The sequence below is a fragment of the Pelophylax lessonae genome, assembly GCF_965119305.1.
Source record: "Pelophylax lessonae genome assembly, chromosome: 2".
Lineage (NCBI taxonomy): Eukaryota > Metazoa > Chordata > Amphibia > Anura > Ranidae > Pelophylax > Pelophylax lessonae.
In genome coordinates this window covers 382,090,201-382,115,588 of record NC_138769.1, presented here as the reverse complement: position 1 = coordinate 382,115,588, position 25,388 = coordinate 382,090,201, and the positions used below count along the sequence as shown (strand labels likewise).

The window sequence follows — 25,388 nt, the reverse complement described above, 5'->3', positions numbered from 1 at the left end:
TACGATGCCAAATGAAGGCTTTAAACATTTACTGCTTTACATAAACAAAAACACTGCAGTAACAAACTTGGCAATTCATTTATAAAACACTTGAGTTAAGTGCCATCACTCTAATCCTCAACAATCTACTGCCAGTGCATTTAAAGGGGGAGACTACGGTGCATTTTTTTAATGAAACTTAAAGGCATGAACAAATAGAAATCAACTCAGCGATGACAAGTATGCCAGGTACACAATAGCAGGGATAACTTTATAGAGAATTGTAATAAAGACTACTTACTTGCACACCTGCAAATTATAAGTAAAGCCTTTTCACACAACTGTAAAAGCTAACCTCCTGGTAGGATCTTAATTGCATGCCCACATTGGTGCAGCTTGGACTAATGTAAGCATGGCATCACTGTAATTAGAGCTGACTACTACAGCGATTGTCAGCATCTACAGTGGCCCCATGAAATATGAATACTTACATTGGTCCAAGTTCAATTAATGTAACCATGCAATTAAGATTATACTTGGGATTCAGCTTTAATTGGGATTCGTTTAAAGTGGAGCTTCAGCCAAAACCTGCCAGCTAGAGTTAGACCCTCTGTTATATTTTTATTTTGCAGTCTTGTGTCTCAGTTTAGTAAATTCTCCCTAATTTCTGTTCTAATGAGCACATTAAGAAGTGAGGGGAAACACTTTAGAGCAGTGGTCCTCAACCTTGGTCCTCAGGGCACATTAACAGGCCAGGTTTGCAAGATAACTGAAATACATCCCAGGTGATATCATTTGCTGCTCAGTGATTGCAGTATTCTAGTCTGCATTTCCCCAAGGTAATACTTAAAATCTGGCCTGTTAGTGGGCCCTGAGGACCGGAGTTGAGGACCACTGCTTTAGAGAGGTCACAAAGAGCAATAGATATCTGACAGGTGTTCTTTTTCCAACTTATCCAGAACTGGGGAAAAAAAACAAGTTATGGCTAGAGTTCCACTTTATTATATCATACTGCTGAGCACTGAAATGCAAAATTAAATCTGCCTAGCAGCACTAAGGCCGTCAGTTCGAATCCCAACCACAGCACTACCTGCATGGAGTTTGCATGTTCTCCCTGTGCCTGCAAGGGTTTCCTCCAGGTACTCTGGTTTCCTCCTACACTCCAAAGACATGCTGGTAGGTTCATTGGCTCCTGTTTAAATTGTCCCTAGTGTGTGTATGTATGAATGTGAGTTAGGGACCTTAGATTATAAACTCCTTGAGGGCAGGGACTGATGTGAATGTAAAATAAATATGTAAAGCACTGAGTAAATTGTAATTGCTATATACAGTTGTGCTCATAAGTTTACATACCCGGGCGGAATGTATGATCTCTTGGCCATTTTTCAGAGAATATGAATGATAACAAAAACTTTTCTTTTACTCATGGTTAGTGTTTGGCTGAAGCCATTTATTATCAATCAACTGTGTTTACTCTTTCTAAATCATAATGACAACAGAAACTACCCAAATGACCCTGATCAAAAGTTTACATACCCCAGTTCTTAATATCGTGTATTGCCCCCTTTAACATCAATGACAGCTTGAAGTATTTTGTGGTGTTTGTGGATGAGGCTCTTTATCTTCTCAGATGGTAAAGCTGCCCATTCTTCCTGGCAAAAAGCCTCCAGGCCCTGTAAATTCTTGGGCTTGTCTTGAACTGCACGTTTGAGATCTCCCTAGAGTGGCTCAATGATATTGAGGTCAGGAGACTGAGATGGCCACTCCAGAACCTTCACTTTATTCTGCTGTAGTCAATGACAGGTCGACTTGGCCTTGTGTTTAGGATCATTGTCATGTTGGAATGTCCAAGTACGTCCCATGTGCAACTTCCAGGCTGATGAATGCAAATTTCCTCCAGTATTTTTTGATAACTTACTGTATTCATCTTGCCATCAACTCTGACCAAATTTCCTGTGCCTTTGTAGCTCACACATCCCCAAAACATCAGCGATCCACCTCCATGTTTCACAGTAGAAATGGTGTACTTTTTATCATAGGCCTTGTTGATTCCTCTCCAAATGTAGCGTTTATGGTTGTGGCCAAAAAGCTCAATTTTGGTCTCATCACTCCAAATGACTTTGTGCCAGAAGGTTTGAGGCTTGTCTCTGTGCTGTTTGGCGTATTGTAAGCGGGATACTTTGTGGCATTTGCGTAGTAATGGCTTTCTTCTGGCGACTCGACCATGCAGCCCATCTTTCTTCAAGTGCCTCCTTATTGTGCATCTTAAAACAGCCACACCACATGTTTTCAGAGAGTCCTGTATTTCACCTGGAGTTATTTGTGGGTTTTTCTTTGCATCCCAAACAATTTACCTGGCGGTTGTGGTTGAAATTTTAGTTGCTCTACCTGACCGTGGTTTGATTTCAACAGAACCCCTAATTTTCGACTTCTTGATTAGAGTTTGAACACTGCTGATTGACATTCTCAATTCCTTGGATATATTTTTATATCCCTTTCCTGTTTTATACAGTTCAACTACCTTTTCCCACAGATCCTTTGACAATTATTTTGCTTTCCCCATAAATCAGAATCCAGAAACATCAGTGCGACACTGGATGAAAGATGTAAGGGTCTGTCAGGAGTCCAGAAACTCACTGACCTTTTATACACACACACTAAATACAAGGAAACAGATCACAGGTGAGGATGGTTACCTTTAATAGCCATTCAAACCCCTTTGTGTCAACTTGCGTGCATGTTATCAGGCCAAAATCACCAGGGTATGTAAACTTTTGATCAGGGTAATTTGGGTAGTTTCTGTTGTCATTATTATTTAAAAATAGTAAACACAGTTGATTAAAAATAAATGGCTTCAGCCAAACACTAACCATGAGTGAAAGAAAAGTTTGTGTTGTTATTCATATTCTCAGGAAAAATAGCCAAGAAATCATAAATTCTGCCAGGGTATGTAAACTTATGAGCACAACTGTAAATGCACGTAATAAATATATAATCTGGTCATTAGTGTGCCCTATGTACAAGGTCCTCATATGCTGTGACTGCGTGTCCTCTCAGCAGCTTTACAAGTCATATATATGCAATATATGAAAGATGAACAGTTTAAGCACACACGTGTAGTGTAGCATGACTTGTATCCTAGGGGCACTGCAAGCAGTGTACAAATAATTCAGTGAATATTCCTAATAAAAAAGGGCAATCATGTGACATTCCACTAAAAGCAAAGGAACTAAGTAAATGCCAAATGTTCTACGAAAGTAGAATATTAAAATATACAATGCTTTTACGGGTAACTATATTACGATTATTATAAGAGTAAGAACTCTTTCTGGGACATACCTGGGGGAGCCATGAGGATTAGATGTAGGACTAGCAGTAGATGAGAGATTCTGCTCAATGCGTTGGTAGTTCCGTAGTTGGGTAGGGACAGGAATAGGCGCAGTCTCGCTGCGTGGTGACACCTGAGGCTGGCTCTGCCTGAAGTCAAAAAGCAAGGACAGAGGGAATAAATCTCTGTGTATCGGTCTCTGGCTTATCTGAACCATTATGCAGCTAGGAAACAAAACAAGTACAAAATGTTCTCCGCTGTCAGAAATAATAGTCTAAAGTTCCATTGTTCCTGTTCTAGGTTACTAAATCTGTTCCCCGTTGTGTCTTTTCAGTGGCATACAAGCAAAGAATCTGTTGCCTTCATACACTAAGCCTGTAAATCAGCAGGACCAAGTCCCTCCTCCACAATCTCCGTTTGAAAACAAAGCAATTCTAGGAAAGTCAGCTGTACTCAGAACAGGAAGTACAAGTAGAGTTCACACAAGCTGCTCTGCTTACACCAACTCCGCCGTGCGCAGCATGTTACATATACAAGTACCGTACATTATGTAACTTTACTACCACAATACTAACTACTTGGTAAACAGCTCCGAACGTCAGGATTTCACTGGAAATAGCTCTTTATCTCCGTTTACAGGAATTATGGCCTTGTTTTGGTAACAAAACAATTAATCACAGGGAATTTCAATTTATATAGCCCTTGCAGAATACAGGCTATTCTTGGTTAGTGATAAATTGATGTAGGAGAAACATTGGAAAGGAAATGGTGCAGTTTGCTTCTGAGAATGTGTCCTAATGAAACTCAATCAAGCCTCGGCTGCAGTGGTTCTTTATAGAGGGGCTTGCTGCTGCCTTCACAGTCTTCTCCTAAAAACTCTGCACAATTCTTGGATCTGGCTTTAGAAAATGAGATAATGGGGGGAAAGCAGTAAAAGCTTGTTCACAGGTGACTACATTTCTAACGCTTAACAAACGCTCCTATAGCGTTAGTACGGGCGTTAGACACGCGTTAATCTCTAGAGATTGGTTCAACAGAATTGACTATACATATAATATGGAATATTTGGGCAGAAGAGAGGAAGAAGAGGTTGAGAACTTCTCACATAAATGGAGAAAATGGGCAGATTTTAAAAAGACTAATAAATATTTAGAAGAATGGGTGGAATAAGGGCTAGAACGAGTTAACGGAGAGGAAGGTGAAGTGAAGCACAATAGGAATAAGTGGTACAAGGAAAGGGGAGGATGGGTTAAGGGTAAGGGTCCTTTCACACTGGCTTTCCGCCCAGCAGACTCTGTTTTGCTCAGCGGGGATCGATCCGCTGATCCCCACTAAGCAGGAGGATGACCGGTCGGTCTCCGCTTACTTTGCAGAGATGTAGCTGTCAGATCCCCGCTCCTCTATGGGAGATCAGATGAAAACAGACTGCCTGTCCGTTTTCATCCGATCCGATCCTCCAGATGGATGGAAAATAGGTTTTCCATCTGCCTGGATTTCACGGACAGATAGCAGCGGGTGTTAGCGGACATGTCACCCCTGACATCCGCTGCTCCATAGAGGTGCATGGAACATCTGATCAGGTCCGCCTGAAAAAACTGACAGGCGGACCAGACGGACAGCCTGTGTGAAAGGGGCCTTTGGGATATGAAGGGTGGGGGGTGAAAGTTTTGTATACTTAGAAGTTTTTTGAATGTTTTTTGGATTTGTTTGTATATTTTGGATTGAAAATGTAATAAAATGTATATAAAATAAAATAGACACGCATTAATGAGCTTTAGTATGGGTGTTAGACTGGCGTTTCAGAAGAGTTAAAAGTGCTCCCCAAATGCCCTATGGGCAGTTTTGAAGCTTTTGATGAGTGTTAAGGCATGTTAAAAACCTCTCCACACATGCCTATTCCACTACAGTAAGTCCTGGTTTTTACACTGGTGCCATGCGGGAAACCCTGTGATTCAGTGTCGGTTCCTGCATCGCACCTGAATCACACACTGGTTCACACTGGTGAGATCTGCAAACCGCCTGGGGTGTCAATGTAAAGGTAATGATGCAGGAATTGGATTGCATAGGTGTGAACCCCCATGCAATCCGATTCCAGTGTGGACCAAAAAAAAAGGGCCCTGCACCATTTTGATGTGAATGTGATGCGATTTTAGCCATACAGTTTGTATGGCTGAAATCGCATCGCACAGACATCGCATGTGATCTGCACCGCAATATGGAATGAATCACATGCGATGTCTGTCATAGCACAAGTGTGAACCCATTCTAAATAAACTTATCTTAACACCTCACAACCACACCGCAACTGCCTGCCAGAGCATTTGCAAAGCCCAAAAAGCTGAATGAAAGCAATCTATCAATTCCTGGTGGAGGTATCTTCACTCCTGGCTTATTATTTTCTCTTTCTGATGGTGCCAATGGCAAGTATCACCCTATTTGGTTGATTTATTATTTGTCTGCTGTTGGAGCCATTTTTACCATCTTTAAATATTTTGCGCACGTTTAAGACTGCTCACGTTGCTGCTACTGCAGCAAAGTGGCAGCCTTGGTTCCAGTGACATAGACCCACTGGTACCCCCAAAAGTGTCAAAAATGTCAGTTAGGGGTCCGATCTGTCAGCCGGAATGTCACAGTCCCGCAAAAAAATCGCAGATCGCCACCATTACTAGTAAAAAAAAAAACAATAAAAATGACAAATCTTTCCCGTAGTTAGTAACTTTTGCGCAAACCAATCAAAATACACTTATTGCTATTTTTTTTTTACCAAAAATATGTAACAGAAAACAAATTGGCCTAAAATGTTAAAGAAATTTGGATTTATAACTTTTTTTTGGGAATGTTATATATCAGAATGTAAAAAATTGTCGCTCTTTTTTTCAAAAATTAAAAATTGCACAGGTGATCAAATACCACCAAAAGAAAGCATTATTTGTGGGGAAAAAAATAACGTAAATTTCATTTGGGTACAGCGTCGCACGACCGCTCAATAGTCAGTTAAAGTAACGCAGTGCCGAATCGCAAAATATAGCATGGTCAGGAAGGGGGTAAAAACTTCCGGTCCTAAAGTGGTTAAAAATACGCTCATTGAGAATTTTTTTGTCAAAGACATGTAGCTAAATACATTTTGGCCTCAATATATGACAAAAATTGAATATATTCGATATTTTTTAACTGTCAAAGTAGAAAATGTACATTTTTCACAAAATTTTTGCTTTTTTTATTAATATCGCAAAAAATAAAAAGCGCAGAGGTGATCAAATACCACCAAAAGAAAGCTCTGTTTGTGGGCAAAAAACGACGTAAATTTAGTTTGGGTATAGCATTGCATGACCGTGCAATTGTCAGTTAAATTCGCGCAGTGTCAAGTTGAAAACAGTGGCCTGGTCATTAAGCAGCCAGTTGCTCGGGGGTGCGGAGTTGTGGCGTCACATGACTCCCCGCTCACATGTACACTCCCCTTTACCAGGCAGCATTGCAAGGGAGAACTTCGCACCTGGACAATGAGAAGTGAGCGCAGCTCAGTCCTCACTGCGTACACGCCATAGGCAGAGTGTGCTCACCGCCCCCATTGATGTGCCTGAAGAAGGGAGGAGCGATATGACGATGGAATCATAGACACACTCCCTCTGCTCTCATGCTTGTGCACCAGAGAAAGAAATCAGATGTCAGTCACAGAATGGGGGAGGGGTGGGGGTGGAGACACAAATTTATCTGGTTGTCAGGTTTTTATCACAGCAAAAAAAAAGGCAAGAGGATTGCTCAGTGCTGGATTAACTCTTCGTGGTAAGACTGGGCACAGATGAGTACTTACTCTACTCTACTGTACCAGGTAGTCTTAATTATTTTTTTTTTTTCGGGTTTACATCCACTTTAAGTCTCCCAAAACAGTATATATTTTTGAAAGTAGAAACTCTATACAATAAAATTGTTGCAGTTGAAACTTTTTATGTCAAACAGTGATTACACTACTGTTTATCAACTATATATTTTCAGTAAAAAATGTACTTAATTTTAGTGCACACAAACACAATATAATACCCAATTTTAAGTAAAAAATAAACAATTAGGTTAGGTCAAGTAAATAGATACCAAATAAATCAAGCTATAAAATTGAACATGCCTATGAAATGGTAAAAATTATGATACCCAAAATTGTCCATACAAGATGCTTTAAAAGCCTTTACAGCTTATCAGTTTACAGTGAATGATGGCCTTAAAATTGTTACTCTGACTCTAGAGTGGTGTGTGCAGCAATACCCAATATTTGTGGTGCAATCATCAGTTATGAAGCGCTTGTGTTTGTATGTGATTGTACATGGGGAGGGTACAACATTTTTGAGTGTTATTTTTTTTTATTTTATTTTAATACTTTAATTTTTAAAACTTTTTTTTTTTTATTTAAACTTAATTGCCATCACATGGGAGCTGAAATGTCCCCAAGTGATAGCATAGTGCAGGTCACAGGTTTTCTTTAAGGAGACACCACGGGTCTATTAGACCCCTAAGGCCACCTCTGTACTTTTTTTTTTTTAAACTGACCAAGTACTTTATTATTTTCCTCCCTGTCTACAGAGGCTAGAGACCTATGCCTTGTACACACAGATAATCGTACAAGAAAAAAAAAAATCACTTTTGAATTGATCGCACAATCTGATCATTAGTACACAGCTTTCAACAGCCAATCGCGACATTTTATCCAACAAAATCCGAAGGGACAAACACGAAAACTTTTGTCGTGCAATAGCCTAGTAAACAACAATTGTTTAATAAGTACAGTATGCGTCCTCCAAAAATCGATAGACAAAGACCGTGCATGATCAGAAACACTAAACTAACATGGAAAAAGCCTGGCTGCCATTGTTTTTGTTTTGCACCATCTACGCAACCAGAAAGCTTTTCCAGAATCGTACGTAAAAAAGAAAAAAAATCATACTTTTAATTACGCATTGTTGGATTCGATATTAGTACCATGCAACAAAATGTGAACGATAAGTCGTTCGATTATCTGATCGTGTGTAAAAAGCATAACAGATCTGAATCCAATGCCTTGTTTCCACTGAGTGGTACCGTTCGGTTCAGTACGGTACGGTTCGGAACGGTACACCTTGCGTTTCCACTGCCAATAGTACCCTTTCATGATAGGCGTGGTGTAGCAGGAAAGCTGTGATAGACGATTCTCTGTCAACCAATCAAAGTTCTGCAGAGTGTAGCTCCACCCTGTTGGTACGGTACTAATGTGCTTGGTACCCCAACAAAAGGGTCCCAAAAAAGTGGTACGGTAGGGTTCGGAATTAGGGTACCATTCACAATGGAAACGGCATAAATAGCGTACCGTACCAAACCGTACCGTACCGCTCAGTGGAAACGACCCACAAGAGTATTCAGAACATAAAGCTCCTGGGTTCATTCGTCACAGGGACGATCAGGAAATAAAGTTCACTTCCAATACTTAGCCAAGAGTAAAAATGAAAACACACTGCTGACTGCTATTGTATAGCTGGTTTACATGCCAGCACTGAAGCCGGTATAAGTATTTTGTTGGCTGCAGCCAAAGGGTTTTTTAGATTTGTCATTAGGGTCAACAGAGCTCAATGTAAGTTCACCAGTATTCCCTTTCTAAAAACTGCTGGCATAAGATATCTCCTAGACAGACACACTCATACACTTTGTGAAGGAGCAACAAAAACAACCACTGTGTATCACTGTGGAACAGGACGCAGAGTCCGCATATGGAAGAACCAAATATGCATTTACATATACAATTACACAACTATAAGCAGAGACCTTTTTAAAATATTGACATCAAACACTGGAAATATCATTTATAACAAGCTGATCTCTATTCAATGTATATCTAAAATGACTGACTAGTCTATACATTTCTTATAACAATAGAACGGCTATATATAGATAAGTCAGATGCATTCTAAAGCTTGAATTAGGGCAGTCTATATAATGTTTGTACTAAAGGACAAGTTGACATTACCATGGGGATGAATTACTTCTATAAATCACTATTACATCTTCTAGATTGTAAGCTCTCTCCTCCTGTATTGAATTGTATTGTAACTGTATTGCCTTCCCTCATATTGTAACGCGCTGCGCAAACTGTCGGCGCTATATAAATCCTGTATAATAATAATAATAATATAATAAAAATATATAGTAAGTCCTGTTTAAAATCTACTTTTTGTGTAATAAAGCAAATGAAGCGAAGCTACTGGAGCTACCCTTCAGTACAAACAATTAGACTAACTGCCTATCTAATTTTTTTTTAACACGTGATATCTATGTACCTTTTTTCAATACGAGTTTCAGTTGCAGCACATTTTTTTTTTTTTTTTTAACAATATTTTATTGATTCTTGTCAAAAATACAAAGCAACAACTGACAGTGCAATGACATAAACACAGTTCAAAGTACACCATCACTATAAAGCACTATAATACTGTAATCAGCACAATAACAAGCATCAAACATTTTATTCCTATTGCATTCACCCTGAGATCAGATCAAGTGCTAAAACAGTAATGTCCCACAGGGGACATCAGTAGAGAAGACGGGTGAGGGGGGGGGTAAGAGTAGGGGAGGGAGGTACCAACATGTCAAAAACCTGAGGTATTCTGCAGTAAAACAGCAACTAATTGTGAGGCTGTGAGATCCTGTGAACAGAGAAATACAATATTCATCCAAGAGAGTAGAACTAACCAGCCATGGGAACTATCAAGCGGATTGAAACGTCAAGGGGGGTTGGGCAGCAGGCACATTAGGGCATGGTGCCGAGCTACGGTCCCCCAAATCCTGGGGGGGACAGTGAACAGAGGCAAGAGCCTGCCATTTAGCTCGGGAGGCAGGGGAGGGTGTCTGAGGCAGGTGCGGCAGGGGCAAACAATCTTTCCTCCATTGCAGCACATTTTAAACTGTGCTTTATCCTAAAGTACCTAACCTACGTGTAGTTTGCCCTCTTTGTGAAGTCTTCATTCTTTAGTGATCTAAAAATATGTCCCATCAATGCTACAGCCTACATAGATTAACAAAATTGGTAAATCTTACATTTCATAATAAAGCCTTGCATCCAAACATAATCTTGCTTGGCCTATCCAAGCTGTTTTACAATAAAATTGTATTTCAATATAAATGGATAATTCTCTTTGCTATCGGTAAAAAAGTGCCTGCTTTTTATATTGTTCGTGTTAGAGTCAAACTAAGTTGAAAACACAAAAGCTAAGGGATAGTATACCTGTATGCTACAGTTGAAGAGCTGCAGCGTGAAGAACTGGAAGAGGGTTTTAGCGTCTGTCCGGAACCTCCAGATGTATTTAAAGGTGACTGCCTGTAAAATGCACAACATACAAATAAAATAACCAACCCCTTATCTGTATGCAATACTTGAGTAACAATTTTCCAAAGTGCAAGAGTTAAATGCTCGGTGTGTCTAGGAGTAAAGTTCTTACTGTATTCCTTAACTGCCTCCCGGCTCTCGCTGGCTTCAGGGTTCTCCTTCTCTGCCCAAAACTCTGGCCTGTGAGCAGGCCTTACTGTGATTACATACAATACATATTGGGGTTGGTTTACTAAAACTGGAGAGTGCACGATCTGGTGCAGCTGTGCATTGTAGTCAACCAGCTTCTGCCCCAGTTCACATTAGTGTGATCACAGAGATTGCATGTAATTCGGAGCACACTGCTCCTAAATTACATGCGATCTCATGTGCGGTGCAAATTTCAGCCATACAGTTTGTATGGCTGAATTCGCACCGCAATCGCACTAAACACGCACATGACCCTTTTTTTTATCCGCAGCAGAATCGGATCACATAGTGGTTCACACTAGTGCAATCCGATTCTGTGCGAACTTGCAGATCGCACTGCGATATGTGATCACAACTGGGGGAGTCGTTAACTTTTAATTACACCCCCTGTGTATCGCATATGGCAGTGTGAACTGCCAGGGGTGCTGATGAGATGCGGGATCACGCTGCATATTCGCAGCGTTCCTGCATCGCACAAATGTGAACTTGGACTCTAACTTCAACTTGTTCAATTAGGGTCCTTTCACACGAGCGATTCGATCAGATCCGCCTGTCAGTTTTTTAGGTGGATCTGATCGGATCCTCCGTGCATCCCTATGGGGCAGCGGATGTCAGTGAAGACATGTCTGCTGTCACCCGCTGCCATCCGCATCTGATCCTGTCCGTGAAATCCGGACAGATGGAAACCCTATTTTCCATCCGTCCAGGGGACCGGATCGGATGACAGCAGACAGGCGGTCCGCTCTCATCCGATTCCCCCATAGAGATGCATGGGTTCTGACACCTCCCTCTCCATCTGTATATCAATCCCCCGCTGAGCAGCACGGATCCGCCTACGGAGGGGGGGGGGGTATGGGAGGGGAGGAAGGGTCACTGCCAGGGTAGATAATTCGATTTTTTTTTTTTTTATTCTTTTTTTATTGACTTTAGGTGGCATAGTTACACAAAACAAAGTCTAATGAGTATACCCAGGCTTAAAAAAAAAAAAAAGACACAATAAAAGACAACTAAATACATATGGTACGGCAACCAATGCCCTAAGACATACATGTTTATTTAACTAAAGAGTCAGTAAGGAACATGCTGATCAAAACAGTCCCTAAGCATTACAAAGGATTCCGTGCACAGCAACAGAAGCCACGGTCTCCTTAGATTCGGTACAAATTTCCCAGACCTTAGAGAATTTGGTTGGGCATCCTCTAGACTCATAGGTACATATTAACCTATGATACCTATAATGACACCATTTTGTTAACTAGGGGGCCTGAGGGGATTTCCACTTAAGGAGTAAAGTCTTATGAGGGTAGAACAGTAACAATCCTAGCAGAGTTAACGATAATTTAATATTTAAAAGAAAAGTATGGGAATTTTATTTTTTTCAATCATGCTTACCTAGGTCAGTGTTTCTCAACTCCGGTCCTCAGGGCACACTACAGGCCAGATTTTAAGAATTACCTTTGGGAGATGCAGACTAGAATACTGCAATCACTGAGCAGCAAATTATATCACCTGTGATGTATTTCAGTTTTCTTGCAAACCTGGCCTGTGTGCACTGAAGACCGGAGTTGAGAAACACTGACCTAGGTGGATGCAGCATCGGTCCAATACTGCATCGGTCCCCCACCGGCTCTAAGACTGAGAACTGAGCAATCCAACACCACCAATCGCTTGGTTCTCACAGCTCCCTGAGCAGAGAGCTGGTGACTGTCAGTCAGCGGTTCTCTGCTCTGCCCCTTCTCCCTGCACACCCACTGGAGCGATGGGCTGTGGAGGGGTGGGAGAGGCCGACTCAGGCTCTCTGCGGCTTGCTGAGAGGCTGAGCCAGGTGCTGGTCCTGACATGCGGCAGATGCCGACCATATGGTAGCACACTTTACTGAGCCTGAATCGGCACTGTGATGTCAGCCGACAGCGAGCTTTAACCCGCTGTCTGCTGAAATGGGTCACAGGAATGCAGAACGAACTGTGATCCACAGGAGAAGTACAGCCAAACAAGCTTTGGCTGTACTTCTTCTTTAAAGAAAGCCTGTACTAACAGGAAATGCGGAATCTGACATTGCTGACCTCCTTCCTTTGGTTCAGCAAAACAGCCAAGCAACCAGCATTTTAAAAACAAGAGCAATTCACATCTAAATATTTTCTTGCTGCAAGTTTCCTTTAATTACGGTACACACAATATAAAAACATAACAGACAATCCTTGTTTCACAAAAGCAATACCTGTAAGCAGACAAGCACAGAATGGTTTAAAGCCACTTTGGCTATTCACTACACTGTCTGCAGAGCACAGTAAATAGTATTATAACATCATATCACTGAAGACCCAAGATACATTGTGAATAAGAGACACTCTGCTCAAGGTCTGCCCTGGGAAATATGAGTGGATTTATAAAAGCAAAGCAAACACTGCCGTGACTTATTAAAAATTCTCTGTACTATTCAGCCAAATACTGCAGTTAAATTACAGTATATTCCAACTCTACCTTACAATAGAATGAAGCAGATAATAACTTACCCGCCACACATCAAGAACTCACTAGATGCTCTGCGCCCAGCTGTGCCCGTGGGCATATCGTCTGCAATAAACAGACATATTTATTTCACTAGAGATCACTTTATTGGCTCTAATGCACTGCTGAAACACATTTAGTGCCAACAAAAAATCTATGGACTTAGGTAAAGTTATGGATTTATTTTTTGAGACACTTAATTTCATAATAAACAATGCAATACAAAGCGCAATGACTATGTGAAGAATGCAATAGCACATTACAACCAATCAAATGTAATCCTAAGGTCTGGAGACTTTTGCCTACTGTATTGTACAATGGCTGTGCACCAAAAAGTGTTACTCGTACAATGTTTTCTACTCAAATGAAAAAGCAGAGGAATTTCTTTTTTCTAAATCTACTAATTTCTGATCTGCAGACAGATTAGCTTTCAAAACACAGACACCATCATTTATTTAAATCTCCAGGTAAAAAAAAAAAATGGCTGCATTTCCCCATGGCAATCCATTGGTTTAAAAAAAAAAAAAAAAGTTAATGACTAAAACATTGAATTGAATCAGTTGATCAGAGAAAACAGGAGATATTTTTATAAGTATAAACAAATATATGTGAAATACATTTTGTGCTGCAGATGAACAATGTACAGTTAACATATAATTTCCATGTTTTTTTACTTTGCCAACTAAAGAACTTAAAAAAGTGCATTAGGATCTAAAGTATGTGCATGTAATAAAAAAAGAGGATATACCAAATAGTAAGATTCCCATTGGTCAATCAACTTTACATTTTCCCTAATACTTTTAATATGCCTTATTCATAGATTTTTACAATCTATAGTAAACTGTTGCCTACAGAACCGAAAAGTAAAAATGCTGATTTAAGTCAAGTTATTTATTGTTCTCACGTCTCTTACAGGAACACAAAATGAATTTACAAAGTCACTTTTGGAATAATGGAAATAAACATTATGGCCAGCCATTGGAAGGCCAAAAAGGATTAATGGTGGTAAGAAATCTACTCATCCTTGAACAAACTACTGTACTGCCATGATACCACCAAACTGCTTTCTAACTTGGTCCATAGATACTAGTAGAAAATACTTTGTCAGCACTCATAAAACACCAAGTCTGAAAAAGTTGAGACCCTGGGTAAAATTTACATAAAAAAGAATGCAATGATTTGAAAATCTCATAAACCCATATTATATTCACAACAGAAAACATATCAAATGTTTAAACTAAGAAAATGCACAATTTTAGGAAAAAATTAAGATCATTTGATGGCAGCAACATGTCTCAAAAAAGTTGGGACAGGGCAACAAAAAGCTGGCAAAGTAAGTGGTACCAACAAGGAAGACCTGGAAGAACATTTTCTAATTAGGTTTATTGGCAACAGGTCAGTTACATGATTGGGTTTAAAAAGGCATCTTCGAGAGAGTCAGAGTGTCCCAGAAGTAAAGATGGGCAGATGTTTACCAATCTGTGAAAAGCTGTGTCTAAAAATTGTTTTAGACAAAATTGCTTTAAATTGTTTTAGAAGAATGTAAAAATTTAATAATGTAAAATTGCAAAGACTTTAAATATACCATCATCTACATATTATACATAATATCATCAAAAGTTTCTGAGAATCTGGAGAAATCTCTGTGCGCAAGGGACAAGGCTGAAACATAATATTGGATACCCGTGCTCTTTGGGCCCTCACACGGCACTGCATTAAAAACAGGCATGGTTCTGTGTAGGGATGCACCGAAATGAAAATTTTGGGCCGAAACTGAAAATGCAGGATGCCCTTAGCCGAAAACCGAAACCGAAAATGACTTTTTCCCCAAAAATGTTTTAAAATGGATAGAACAGGGGCATATACCAAAAACAGGTAGTGACGTACACCTGTCGCTGCCACCCTGTCACAGTATATGTACTGTGACGGGTTGGCAAGAGGTTAATTTAATTACCAATGGTATTAGTATTATGAAGCATGAGGGGTTAATGTATTGTCACTGCTGGTCACTCATCTATTAGTGACCGACCAGTGGCAGGTAATTAACCCCTTTGTGCTGCATTAGTGCAACCAGTATCAGTGCAACCAGTGTTAATTAACACTGATACTGGTTGCACTAATGCAGCACAAAGGGGTTAATTACCTGCCACTGGTCGGTCACTAATAGAGGAGTGACCAGCAGTGACAATAGATTAACCCCTCATGCTTCATAATACAAATACCAATGGTAAGCTGCCTCAGCTCCCGCCCCCCCCCCACCCACCCCCACTGCCTCAGCGTCCCCCTCCTCGGGTGTCCTTCATTCAAAAGTCCCGCCTCTGGCCAGCGGCACCGCCTCTCAGCGGAGATACATGCCTGTCAGGGAAGTGAAGCTCTCACATAGTTACAGCTAATAGCGGCCGCTCCCCCCGCCCCCCGCCAGGTCAGTTTTGTTCTCATTCACACATAGTCACGCTGAGCTGACAGGGATGGATCACATTAGTTCTCTCTATAGCAGCCGCTCGCCCCGCCCCCCCGCCTGGTATGTCCATTCATAATGCACAGATCGTAGTAGGGACGTCATTGAGAGGCGGACGGCCGGCCAGAGGCGGGACTTTTAAAACCTGCCCTGCGCTGCGCCCTCCTCCTTCCCCACGGCGGCCATATTTATTTTCGGCAATGTTAACCCATATTCATTTTCGGCCGATAATTTCGGTGGCCGAAATTTCGGTGCATCCCTAGTTCTGTGATGGACATCACTGCATTGGCTCAGCAATACTTACAAAAATCACTGTCTGTGAATACAGTTCGCATTGTCATCCAAAAATGAAAGTTAAAGCTCCATCATGCAAAGAAGAATCCATATCCAAACATGATCTAGAAACGTTGCCATCTTCTCTGGGCCAAAGATCATTTAAAATGATGCAAAGTGGAAAACTGTTCTGTGGTTATACGAATTGAAATTTGACATTCTTGTTGGCAACCATGGGTGCCGTGTCCTCTGGACTAAAGAGGAGAGGGACCTTTCGGCTTGTTATCAGCGCTCAGTTCAAAAGACGGCATCACTGATGGTATGGGGGTGCATTAGCATGTATGGAATAAGCAGCTTGCACATCTGGAAAGACACCATGAAAGTTTTAGAGCAGCCCCCATACAGACGAGGTCTTTTTTTTTAGGGAAGGCCTTACATATTTTAGCAGGACAATGCTAAACCGCATACCACTGCATCTATGACAGCAGCATGGCTTCATAGTAGAAGAGTCCCAGTGCTTAGCTGGCCTGCCTGCAGTCCAGACCTTTCACCAACTGAAAATATTGACCCAGCACTGTTGAGCAGTTAGAATCCTTTTATAAGGCAACAAAAACTCCAATTTGAAAATTACTTTTTTTTTTTTTATCTTAAAATGGTACATTTTCTCAGTTTAAGAATTTTATATGTTTTTTTTTTATTATTTTCTGTTGTGAATAAAATATGGGTTTATGAGATTTGCAAATCATTGCATTCGGTTTTTTGTGGATTTTACACGGTGTCCCAACTTTTCTGGAATTGGGGTTGTATTACTATTTTCCCATCACTATGGTGGGTTGCCTCACTAGCCAATGGGAATATGTGAGAAGGGATGGGCAAGTTCTAGGATTACCAGAAAGTGTTGGAGGTTTGCCTGAACAAGAACAGCTCAGCATTTTGGCAGTAAATTGGTAGTGAAAGGTGCCTTCAAATTTATACCCAAAGGTTATCTCTTACATGAGTGGTCAGAGAGGTTGTGAGGAACCAGGACAAAGTCATCTGTGTCACATGATGAGTTCTTGCTGCTTGTGCTGGCGGAGTCCTTGGAGACCTGTAAATAATTTGGAGGACCCAAAGGTGGGGATGAAAGATTTTCTTCTTGGATATGTTGCATGTCTGGTAGAGACTATGACAGAACATAAAACAATCAAAATATGATTTATTTACTTGAAAAGTGAAATCTAAATGGTAAAAAAAGTGTGTGTAAGTGTGTGTGTGTGTGTGTGTGTGTGTGTGTACTAGGGCAAATCTACCTAACGGGGACATAGGCAGAAAAACAAAACCTGACAGATTCAAACCCAAGCTCTATATAAAAAAAAAAAAAGGTATAATTACACTTTAAAGGCTTAACAGTCTTCAATCTTAGCATGCAGAGCAGCTGTCTATAAATTGCAAGTGTTCTAAAAAGCTGCTTTTAGTGCAGAAAAGGAATTGTGAGACTCTAATTAAATATTTCACCTCCACCATAACTTAGGTCCTGTGGCAAGGTTCCAAGTTTAAAGACATACTCCAATTCACCTTCCTTTGCTATGCATAAGGATTCTTTTTGCTGATCCATTTAGTGTGACTGCGGCATATTTTACACAGCTGATATGTCTGTATGATGTTTTTGTTTGGAATGTAAGGCTATAGATTATTCCTTGTCAATTTTTCTTTTTAGATAGAAAAGAAAGGGATGTTTTGGACTACACATTCTGATTACTTCTTGAATATTTATGAGGACAGGGCAACAGTGACATTTTGATGAAGTATACAGTTTACAAGTTTATGCAGATTATTTTGGTCGGCATAAGCTGTGTGTTTTATTTTTCCAAATGTGATTATTCTGGCTGCAAAGGATAAATCTTTTTGGATAAATTAAAAAAATACATTTTTTTTACTTGCTACTTGGAAGCGATACCTATATATATATTTTTTTTATTGCAAACACTGCTATTTAATAAAACAAAACTGAAACCACGCTTTTCCATCATACAAAATGGGATATTTGACTTACCATAAAATCCATTTCTCTGATGTTCATTGACGGACACAGCTCCTGATCTTCTTAACCATTGGGTTATACTGCTCCCAACAGGAGTAGGACACTAGGCAGAAAAAGAATCTGGCTACGCCTATGGGCAGTCCCGGGGGGTATACTCCCTCTCTCTGTTATAGGTACTCCGTTTTGTTACAAGCAGTGTCAAAAGAATTACAACTCCACAGAGGGGTGGTTTCTGTGTCCATTAATGAACATCAGAGAAATGGATTTTATGGCAAGTCAAAAATCCAATTTCCTCTTTGGTTCACTGACGGACACAGCTCCTGATCTTCTTAACCATTTGGACGTCCCAAAGCAGTGTTAAACATGAAGGGTGGGAACAGCGAAAAATAAATTCCCAAGGCTAACTATAGCCAACCAGGTAAACAGGAGCTAAACCAAAACAACTGGAGCTCACTTGAAAAAAACAATACACCCTCAAAGAGGACCAGGGCCTCTAAACAGCAGCTTGCAAAACCTAGTGGCCAAAGGAAACACCCGCAGATGCCAACACATCCACTTTATAGAACTTTGTGAAAGTGTGCACCGACGACCAGGTGGCTGCCTTGCAAACCTAATGACGGAAGGCCCAGGAGGAACTGAGTGACCGAGTAGAGTGCGCCTTGGCAGGGAAAGGAGGAGCCTGACCCTTGCCGGAATAGGCCTAAATCACCGTCTGTCTGATCCAACTGGAAATGGTCGCAGAGGAAGCGGACAACCCTTTCCGAGGCCCATCCGTAAGCACAAATAGGGAGTCTGATTTCCTAAAAGACTCTTTAGCTGCCAGATACACCCAAATTGCCCAGACCACATCCAAGGCATGGAAAGCAATTTCCTTGGGATGTTTTGGCCTGGGACACAGGGAAGGTAACACAATGTCTTCATTCAAATGAAAATCAGAGACAACCTGAGGAAGGAACGATAGACAGGAGCGAAGAACCACCTTATCACTGTGAACCACCAAATAAGAACGATAGGGTAACGCCACCAATTCCGACACCTTGCACGCAGAGGTGAAAGCCACCAAAAAGGCCACCTTTTGGGACAGCGTAAGCAGAGGAATCTCCCGAAGATTCTCAAAAGAAGGCTTCTGGAGGACTGAGAGCACCAAATTGGGGTCCCAAGGCAGCGACAGAGACCACACTGGAGGGGTCAAGTGCCTAACTCTCTGCAGAAAAGTATGCGCCAAGGAGTATGTGGCCAAGGGCCGTTGAAAGAAGACCGCTAAGGCCGATACCTGACCCTTGATAGTACTCAAGGCAAGTTTCTGCTCAACTCCCCCCTGGTTGAAGGAAGGTCAAGATCGGAGCCATCAAAAAAAACAAAAAAACAAAACAAGGATGAACCCCAAGAGACTCACACCACACAATGAACATCTTCTACGTACGATGGTAGATCTAGAAGTAGATTTCCTAGCTTTTACCAGCGTTGCAATCACAGACAAACTTCTATCCATCAGCACCTGGTGTTTAACAGCCAAGCCGTCAAAGCCAGCGACTGTAGAGCAGGATGGAAGATTGGTCCTTGGGACAGCAGTTCCTCCCTAAGAGGAAGCTTCCAAGGAACACCGTTGAACAGCCGCACAAGTTCGGCATACCAAGCCCGGCGAGGCCAGTCCGGGGCCACTAAGATGACCGGAATCCCTTGTGGCTTAATCCTGAGTAGATGTCTTGACAGACGCTTGAGAGGAGGGAAGGCATAAATCAGAAGATACTGACCCCACGGGGCCACCAGCGCATTCATGGTGTCTGCCAGAGGATCCTGTGACCGAGCCACCAACCTCTGCACCTTTCTGTTGAGCCGGGACGCCAACAGATCCACCTTGGGATGCCCCACCAGAGACACAACTAATGAAACACCTCCGGATGAAGGGACACTCCCTTGGTCCAACGCCTGCTGACTGAGGTAATCCACTGGTTTTCCACCACGGGAATGTGTACGGCGGAGAGGGCTGGAACGAAGCGTTTTGCCCACCTTAGAATGCCGGGTACCTCCAGAGCCACAAGGACACTTCCTGTGTCCCCCTGGTGATTGACATAAGCCATGGCACTGTCTGATTGAATATGCACTGGCTATCCCTGAAGATGATCCATCCAATGTTCCAGGCAAAGTCTGATCACTCGGAGTACCAAGAGATTGATCGGTAGTTTGGACGCCTCCCCAGCCAGACAGGCTGGCATCCATGGTGACCACTGTCCAATACAAGGGGAGGAAGGATTTGCCTAGCCGAAGCATGAAGCCACCATATCAGGGACTCTTTCTTTCCTCTGCTCAGCCGGATTTGATTGTTCAGAGACTGCAGATTCTTGTCCCATTTGGTCAGAATCTCCCTTTTGCAGAGACCTCATATGAACTATGCAAATGGAACCGCCTTAAAAAAGGTAGACACCATCAGGCCCAGCACCCACCTGTAAGTCCAGAGGGATTACCATCTGCTAGACAGTAGGAGATGAATTACAGCCTGCAGTTTCTGGAGTCTGTCTAGAGGAAGGAGCACTCTGGCTAAGGCTGAGTCCAGAGTCAGACCCAGATAGTCAAGCTTTGTGGACGGAACCAGAGCAGACTTCTGAAAATTCAGAATCCAGCCAAACACCCTCAAGCTCGTATGGCAATTTCCAGGTTTCTACCAGAGCAGTAACAGACTCCGCTTGCAGAAGGAGGTCATCCAAGTAGTCCAGTACCGCGATCCCCCATTGGCGTAACAATGCTAGTACCGGGCCAAACACTTTCATGAAGACCCGAGGAGCAGGAGCGAGACCAAAGGGTAACGCCACAAACTGACAATGCTCCTCACCCATGGCAAAGTGGAGGAAGCCCTGGAAACGGACACATATTGGAATGAGAAGGTAAGCTTCCTTGATGTTGATGGAGGCAAGAAAAATCCCCCTGATGCAGGGAAGCCACCACCATGCGAACAAACTCCATTCTGAACTTCTGGACCCGCACAAAACAGTTCAGCGCCTTGAGGTCCAGAATTGGACGCACTTTGCCTTCATTCCTGGGGACTGTAAACAGGTTTGAGTAAAACCCCTGAAAACGTTCCGAAGTCGGAACCGAGACCATCACCTTTTAAAGTAAAAGGTCTTGCACCGCCCAAAAAGAGCCTGTAAGCAGACCGGGGAGTGTCGAACGTTGGAAGGAAGAACCTTATCGGAGGTTAAGAACAAAACTGGATTTTGAAACCAAACCTAATGACCTTGTGGACTCATATAGGTAGGAGGAGGAGAGCCGCTCAGGTGAGAAGAAGTGCTCCGGTGCAGGTCGGATCCGTAATCCAAATGTGGAAAAATTCAAAGAAAAGTGACCGCACTCAGGAGAAATTTGAAGAAATGAAGTGTTTATTCCCCCGTGGAATATAATCCAAACAAAGCTTCACGTAGACACAGGACAGGTAAACGCGTTTCACGATTCTAAGATCGCTTAATCATTACCAAATGATTATGATGAATGGTAATGATTAAGCGATCTTAGAATCGTGAAACGCGTTTACCTGTCCTGTGTCTATGTGAAGCTTTGTTTGGATTATATTCCACGGGGGAATAAACACTTAATTTCTTCAAATTTCTCCTGAGTGCAGTCACTTTTATATGAATTTTTGACTTTGTGGACCCACCTGACTTGTACCAGGGGAGTCCATGGGTCCGGGAACCAGGGAAGATGTCCCCCCACCCCAGACGCGGGTGAGGGCACACCTTGTCTGAGGGTCTAGAGAAGCCCGCTCTTGACTTACCAGACCAAGTTCGCTTGGATCCTCCAGAGGAGGCCCCGAAGGGCTTTGATCAATTGTCAGTTGACCCTGAGGGACAAAAAAACTTCTTATGACCCGAGAAGGAGAGCCCACATCCACGACAAGGATCCTTGCCTATAGTAGCCTGCGGAAGAAAGGTACTCTTCCCCCCCTTTAATTATGTCATCCAGGGTGGCACCAAACAGGCGATCTCCTTGAAAGAGAAGATCAGTCAAGGCCTTTTTAGAAGTCTGGTCCGCAGACCAGCATTTGAGCCAAAAGACACGCCGAAGGACCACTGCCAAAACAGAGAGCAGAGCTATTAGGGGAGCCGCATCCAAAGAGACATCACAGATAAACTGCAGCCCCTGGACCAGCTGGTCCGCCAGCTCAGCAAAGGCAAGGGGAGCTACTCCCCCTCCAGGTCACGGCAAAAAAGCCTAGCCCATTCGGTCAGTCTGCGACACCAGGGCAAAAGTAAATATCAGCCTCAGTGCCGAACCAGTGAGGGACTTCTCATAACGGTATCGACTAACAAAATCGCTTAGTGACCCCAAGGAGCTTTGGTCGTCCCCACTATTTAGTGACAATTCTGTCAAAATAGGAGGGGAAAGGGAACAACTTTTCTGCTCTGGATGGTGTGTGAATGCTAAGGGGAACCTGCGCCTCTGCTGCAGCTGCGTCCTCCATATTTAAGGTCTCACGCACAGCTACAATCCACCATAGTGCATCCACCAGCACCTTTTCGTACGCCATTGTAGAAGTGGAGGAATCCTCCTCACTGTCTGAAGATTCAGTATGCATGGTTGCAGACCCAGCAGGGTGACCCACGTCCGTGGCAGCTGAATCAGATTCAGGATCTGATGAGATAGATGAGGCACAGGAAGACAGGGGGCGCTTTATGCCAACTCCACCTGGGACACCAAGGCCCCTAGGACTGCCGTCAGTGCATCGATGGATGGGACCCGGAGAGCTCTGCAGCCTCAGAGAGAAGATCAGGTGGGGAGATGTCCTCCAAAAACTCCATGAGTCACCAGGGGGACCCCACAAAAAAGTGTAAAACACTGCTAAGGGACAACACCCACTGCTCTGGCAGCCCACTCAGTTACCAGCCACAGAGCACCAATCATCCTCAGTAGAGGGGGAGAGGACCCCACCAGACTCACCACCAAACCAGGCACCGCAGCTACCAGGAGAATCTGCATTGCACGAACGGCGATCAGGAGATGAAAATATCCAGGAGTCAGCACCAGAGGTTGAGGAGGGGCTCCCACAGCCAAAATCACCGCCCAGAAGGCTCCACTGTCAAGGCCGCGGCTATTTTCAATAAGAAACCACCGAAAAATGGCCGCCAGACTACACAAACATGGCCGCCATGCATTAAGCACACAGGCTACGAGAAAATGGTGCCCCCGCAACACAAGGCTCCCAGAGACCCAGGCCTCAGAAAACGGCACAGGCAGGCAGGGGGGGGGGGAGCCCCCACCCGGTACAGCCCCCCCCCCCTACAGAGGTCTGCGTGCGCTCGCTGGCCAGACTGAGGTGACTACTGGATCTAGATTATCAAGCTCATCGCCCAGTCCGTCAGTTGATTGTAGATCCCACAGGAAAAAATCCAGGAGAAATAAATTCCATCTAAAAAGAAAAAATTGCCAGAACCATAGAACCCAGCAAGGAACTAGGTCATTACTCCTGACTAGGCAGAAAAAAACCTTTTTCTGCCTAGCGTCCTACTCCTGTAGGGAACAGTATAACCCAATGGTTAAGAAGATCAGGAGCTGTGGCCGTCAAACGAAAGTGAAGCATACATTTTGAAGCCAAGGATACAGAGAAACCCAATCAGCTATTCTATTAAAAATGCACTTAGGTCAATGAAAAGATGACTAGTATCCTCCACGACTCCCAAGCTAAGTTTCTTAAGGTGTGGGCCCCACGGTGGTCTTATGCTCTTCCAACCTTGCATCCGATCAGTCTGGACCTCTCTAATTAATCTCTTCCATCTCTAAGCCTTGGGGAACTTTCTCTCCTCTTTTCTCCCCCTGCCATGTTCCCTCTCTTCTTTCACTTTTCTTCTTATCACCCTGCCCCTCCTTTTTTTCGCATTCTTTTCCCCAATTATTTTTTCCCCCTTTTTTTGTCCTTTTGGTGTGTTTAATTTTGTTTTGTTAATCTCAATTTTAAGTGGACTGGTCCACTCCCCACACCCACTCCAGCCTTGGTTGGAGTGTTATTGTTGTTTGATAGTTTAAACCCAATGGCACACACTTTTTTTTGTTTTTCCATGTCGTTCTACATTGTGTCTATTGCCCATATCCCTGCGTAGGAATATTACGGCTGTAATTTTTTTTATATTTCAATAAAAAAACATTATACCAGAAAAAATGCACTTAAGGCTAAATAACTGACACATAGTAGATGGTCTTATCACCTCCCGAACAAAACAAACTTTTTTTGAGTGGAGGTCTTATTCTAAAGAATCTATAATGCGAGGCTTGGTGTGTTATGGAATAAAAAAAAAAAAAATAACCTTAGTGTCCCAATAAAAAACAAAAATCAGCAATTCTTCATACTCACAGGAGGAGAGGCAAATCGACAAGAAGGTGAGCTTCCACAGGAGCTGCCTGATATACTTGACCCCGAGTATGTAGGCACTGGGACAGGACAGGCTGAGGACACAGCACAGAGTATTATGTATTGGTAATCTGGCATTTTTCTTTAGCTTTTATTGATTCCTGAACTAGAGCAGAAATGCTAAGATTTGGTCTAACAACTATTCTCATTTTGAGTCCATGTTACAGTAAAACAAAAGCAACAAAAATAATCTACTCTCACTAAAGAAAACCTGTGTATGATGCACTGTTCAGCTTTATACTGTCATCAAAGCATATATGAATATGTTGGAGTCAATTCACTGACACATAGCTTCAACCAAACCTATGCATAAAACCCTCCCAGTGGCTGCATACAGTTTAAATAGCTTTTAGCGGTAATAGATAGCCAGTGAAAGAATCAGTTTCACAGCTGACACTACTACGGTCATGTGTTACAGTGCTAACAGTACATTACCAATCTTGCACATTCAATGCCATAAAATACCTAAATTGCTGCCGTGCTCAAAAATGGTTCTGTGTGTGCTCGCTGGCCAGACTGGGGTGACCACTAGATCTAGATTATCCAGCCCGTCGCCCAGTCCGTCAGAGAGTACTGAGCTATTATTTTAAAAATGCTCATTTAAAAAAAAAAAAAAAGAGTTATACAAGGAATCTTTAAAAATAAATAGTAACTATGGATTTTTTAGGTTCTCTGGCCGATATCCACTCTCAGTGGAAACTGACCCCAACCCTTACCATAAAAAAAAAAAATAAAATAAAGGACATGAGCTACAACAAAATGCATTCTGTAATGGGTATCACATCGCCTCCAATTAGTACCTAGCAAAAAGCAAACCTATCTACCTAACTGGTGACACATTTGGCAGGCTTGACACCTGTACCTGTATACCATCAAAACCCAGTGTCTGGGATATAC

The 25,388-nt window shown here is 42.4% G+C and overlaps 1 protein-coding gene across 2 annotated transcripts in view; it reads right to left on the bottom strand.

Annotated features, from left to right (window-relative positions):
* ULK2 (unc-51 like autophagy activating kinase 2) overlaps positions 1–25,388 on the bottom strand; it is a 197,199-nt gene that overhangs the window by 26,965 nt on the left and 144,846 nt on the right. For both annotated transcript variants that reach the window (XM_082247019.1, XM_082247018.1), the window contains exons 12-16: positions 24,435–24,526; positions 17,071–17,239; positions 13,352–13,412; positions 10,548–10,640; positions 3,319–3,456 (exon numbers count right to left, since the gene is read on the bottom strand). In XM_082247019.1, the coding sequence (XP_082103145.1) occupies positions 3,319–3,456; positions 10,548–10,640; positions 13,352–13,412; positions 17,071–17,239; positions 24,435–24,526 (553 nt within the window). The remainder of the gene's footprint in view (positions 1–3,318; positions 3,457–10,547; positions 10,641–13,351; positions 13,413–17,070; positions 17,240–24,434; positions 24,527–25,388) is intronic.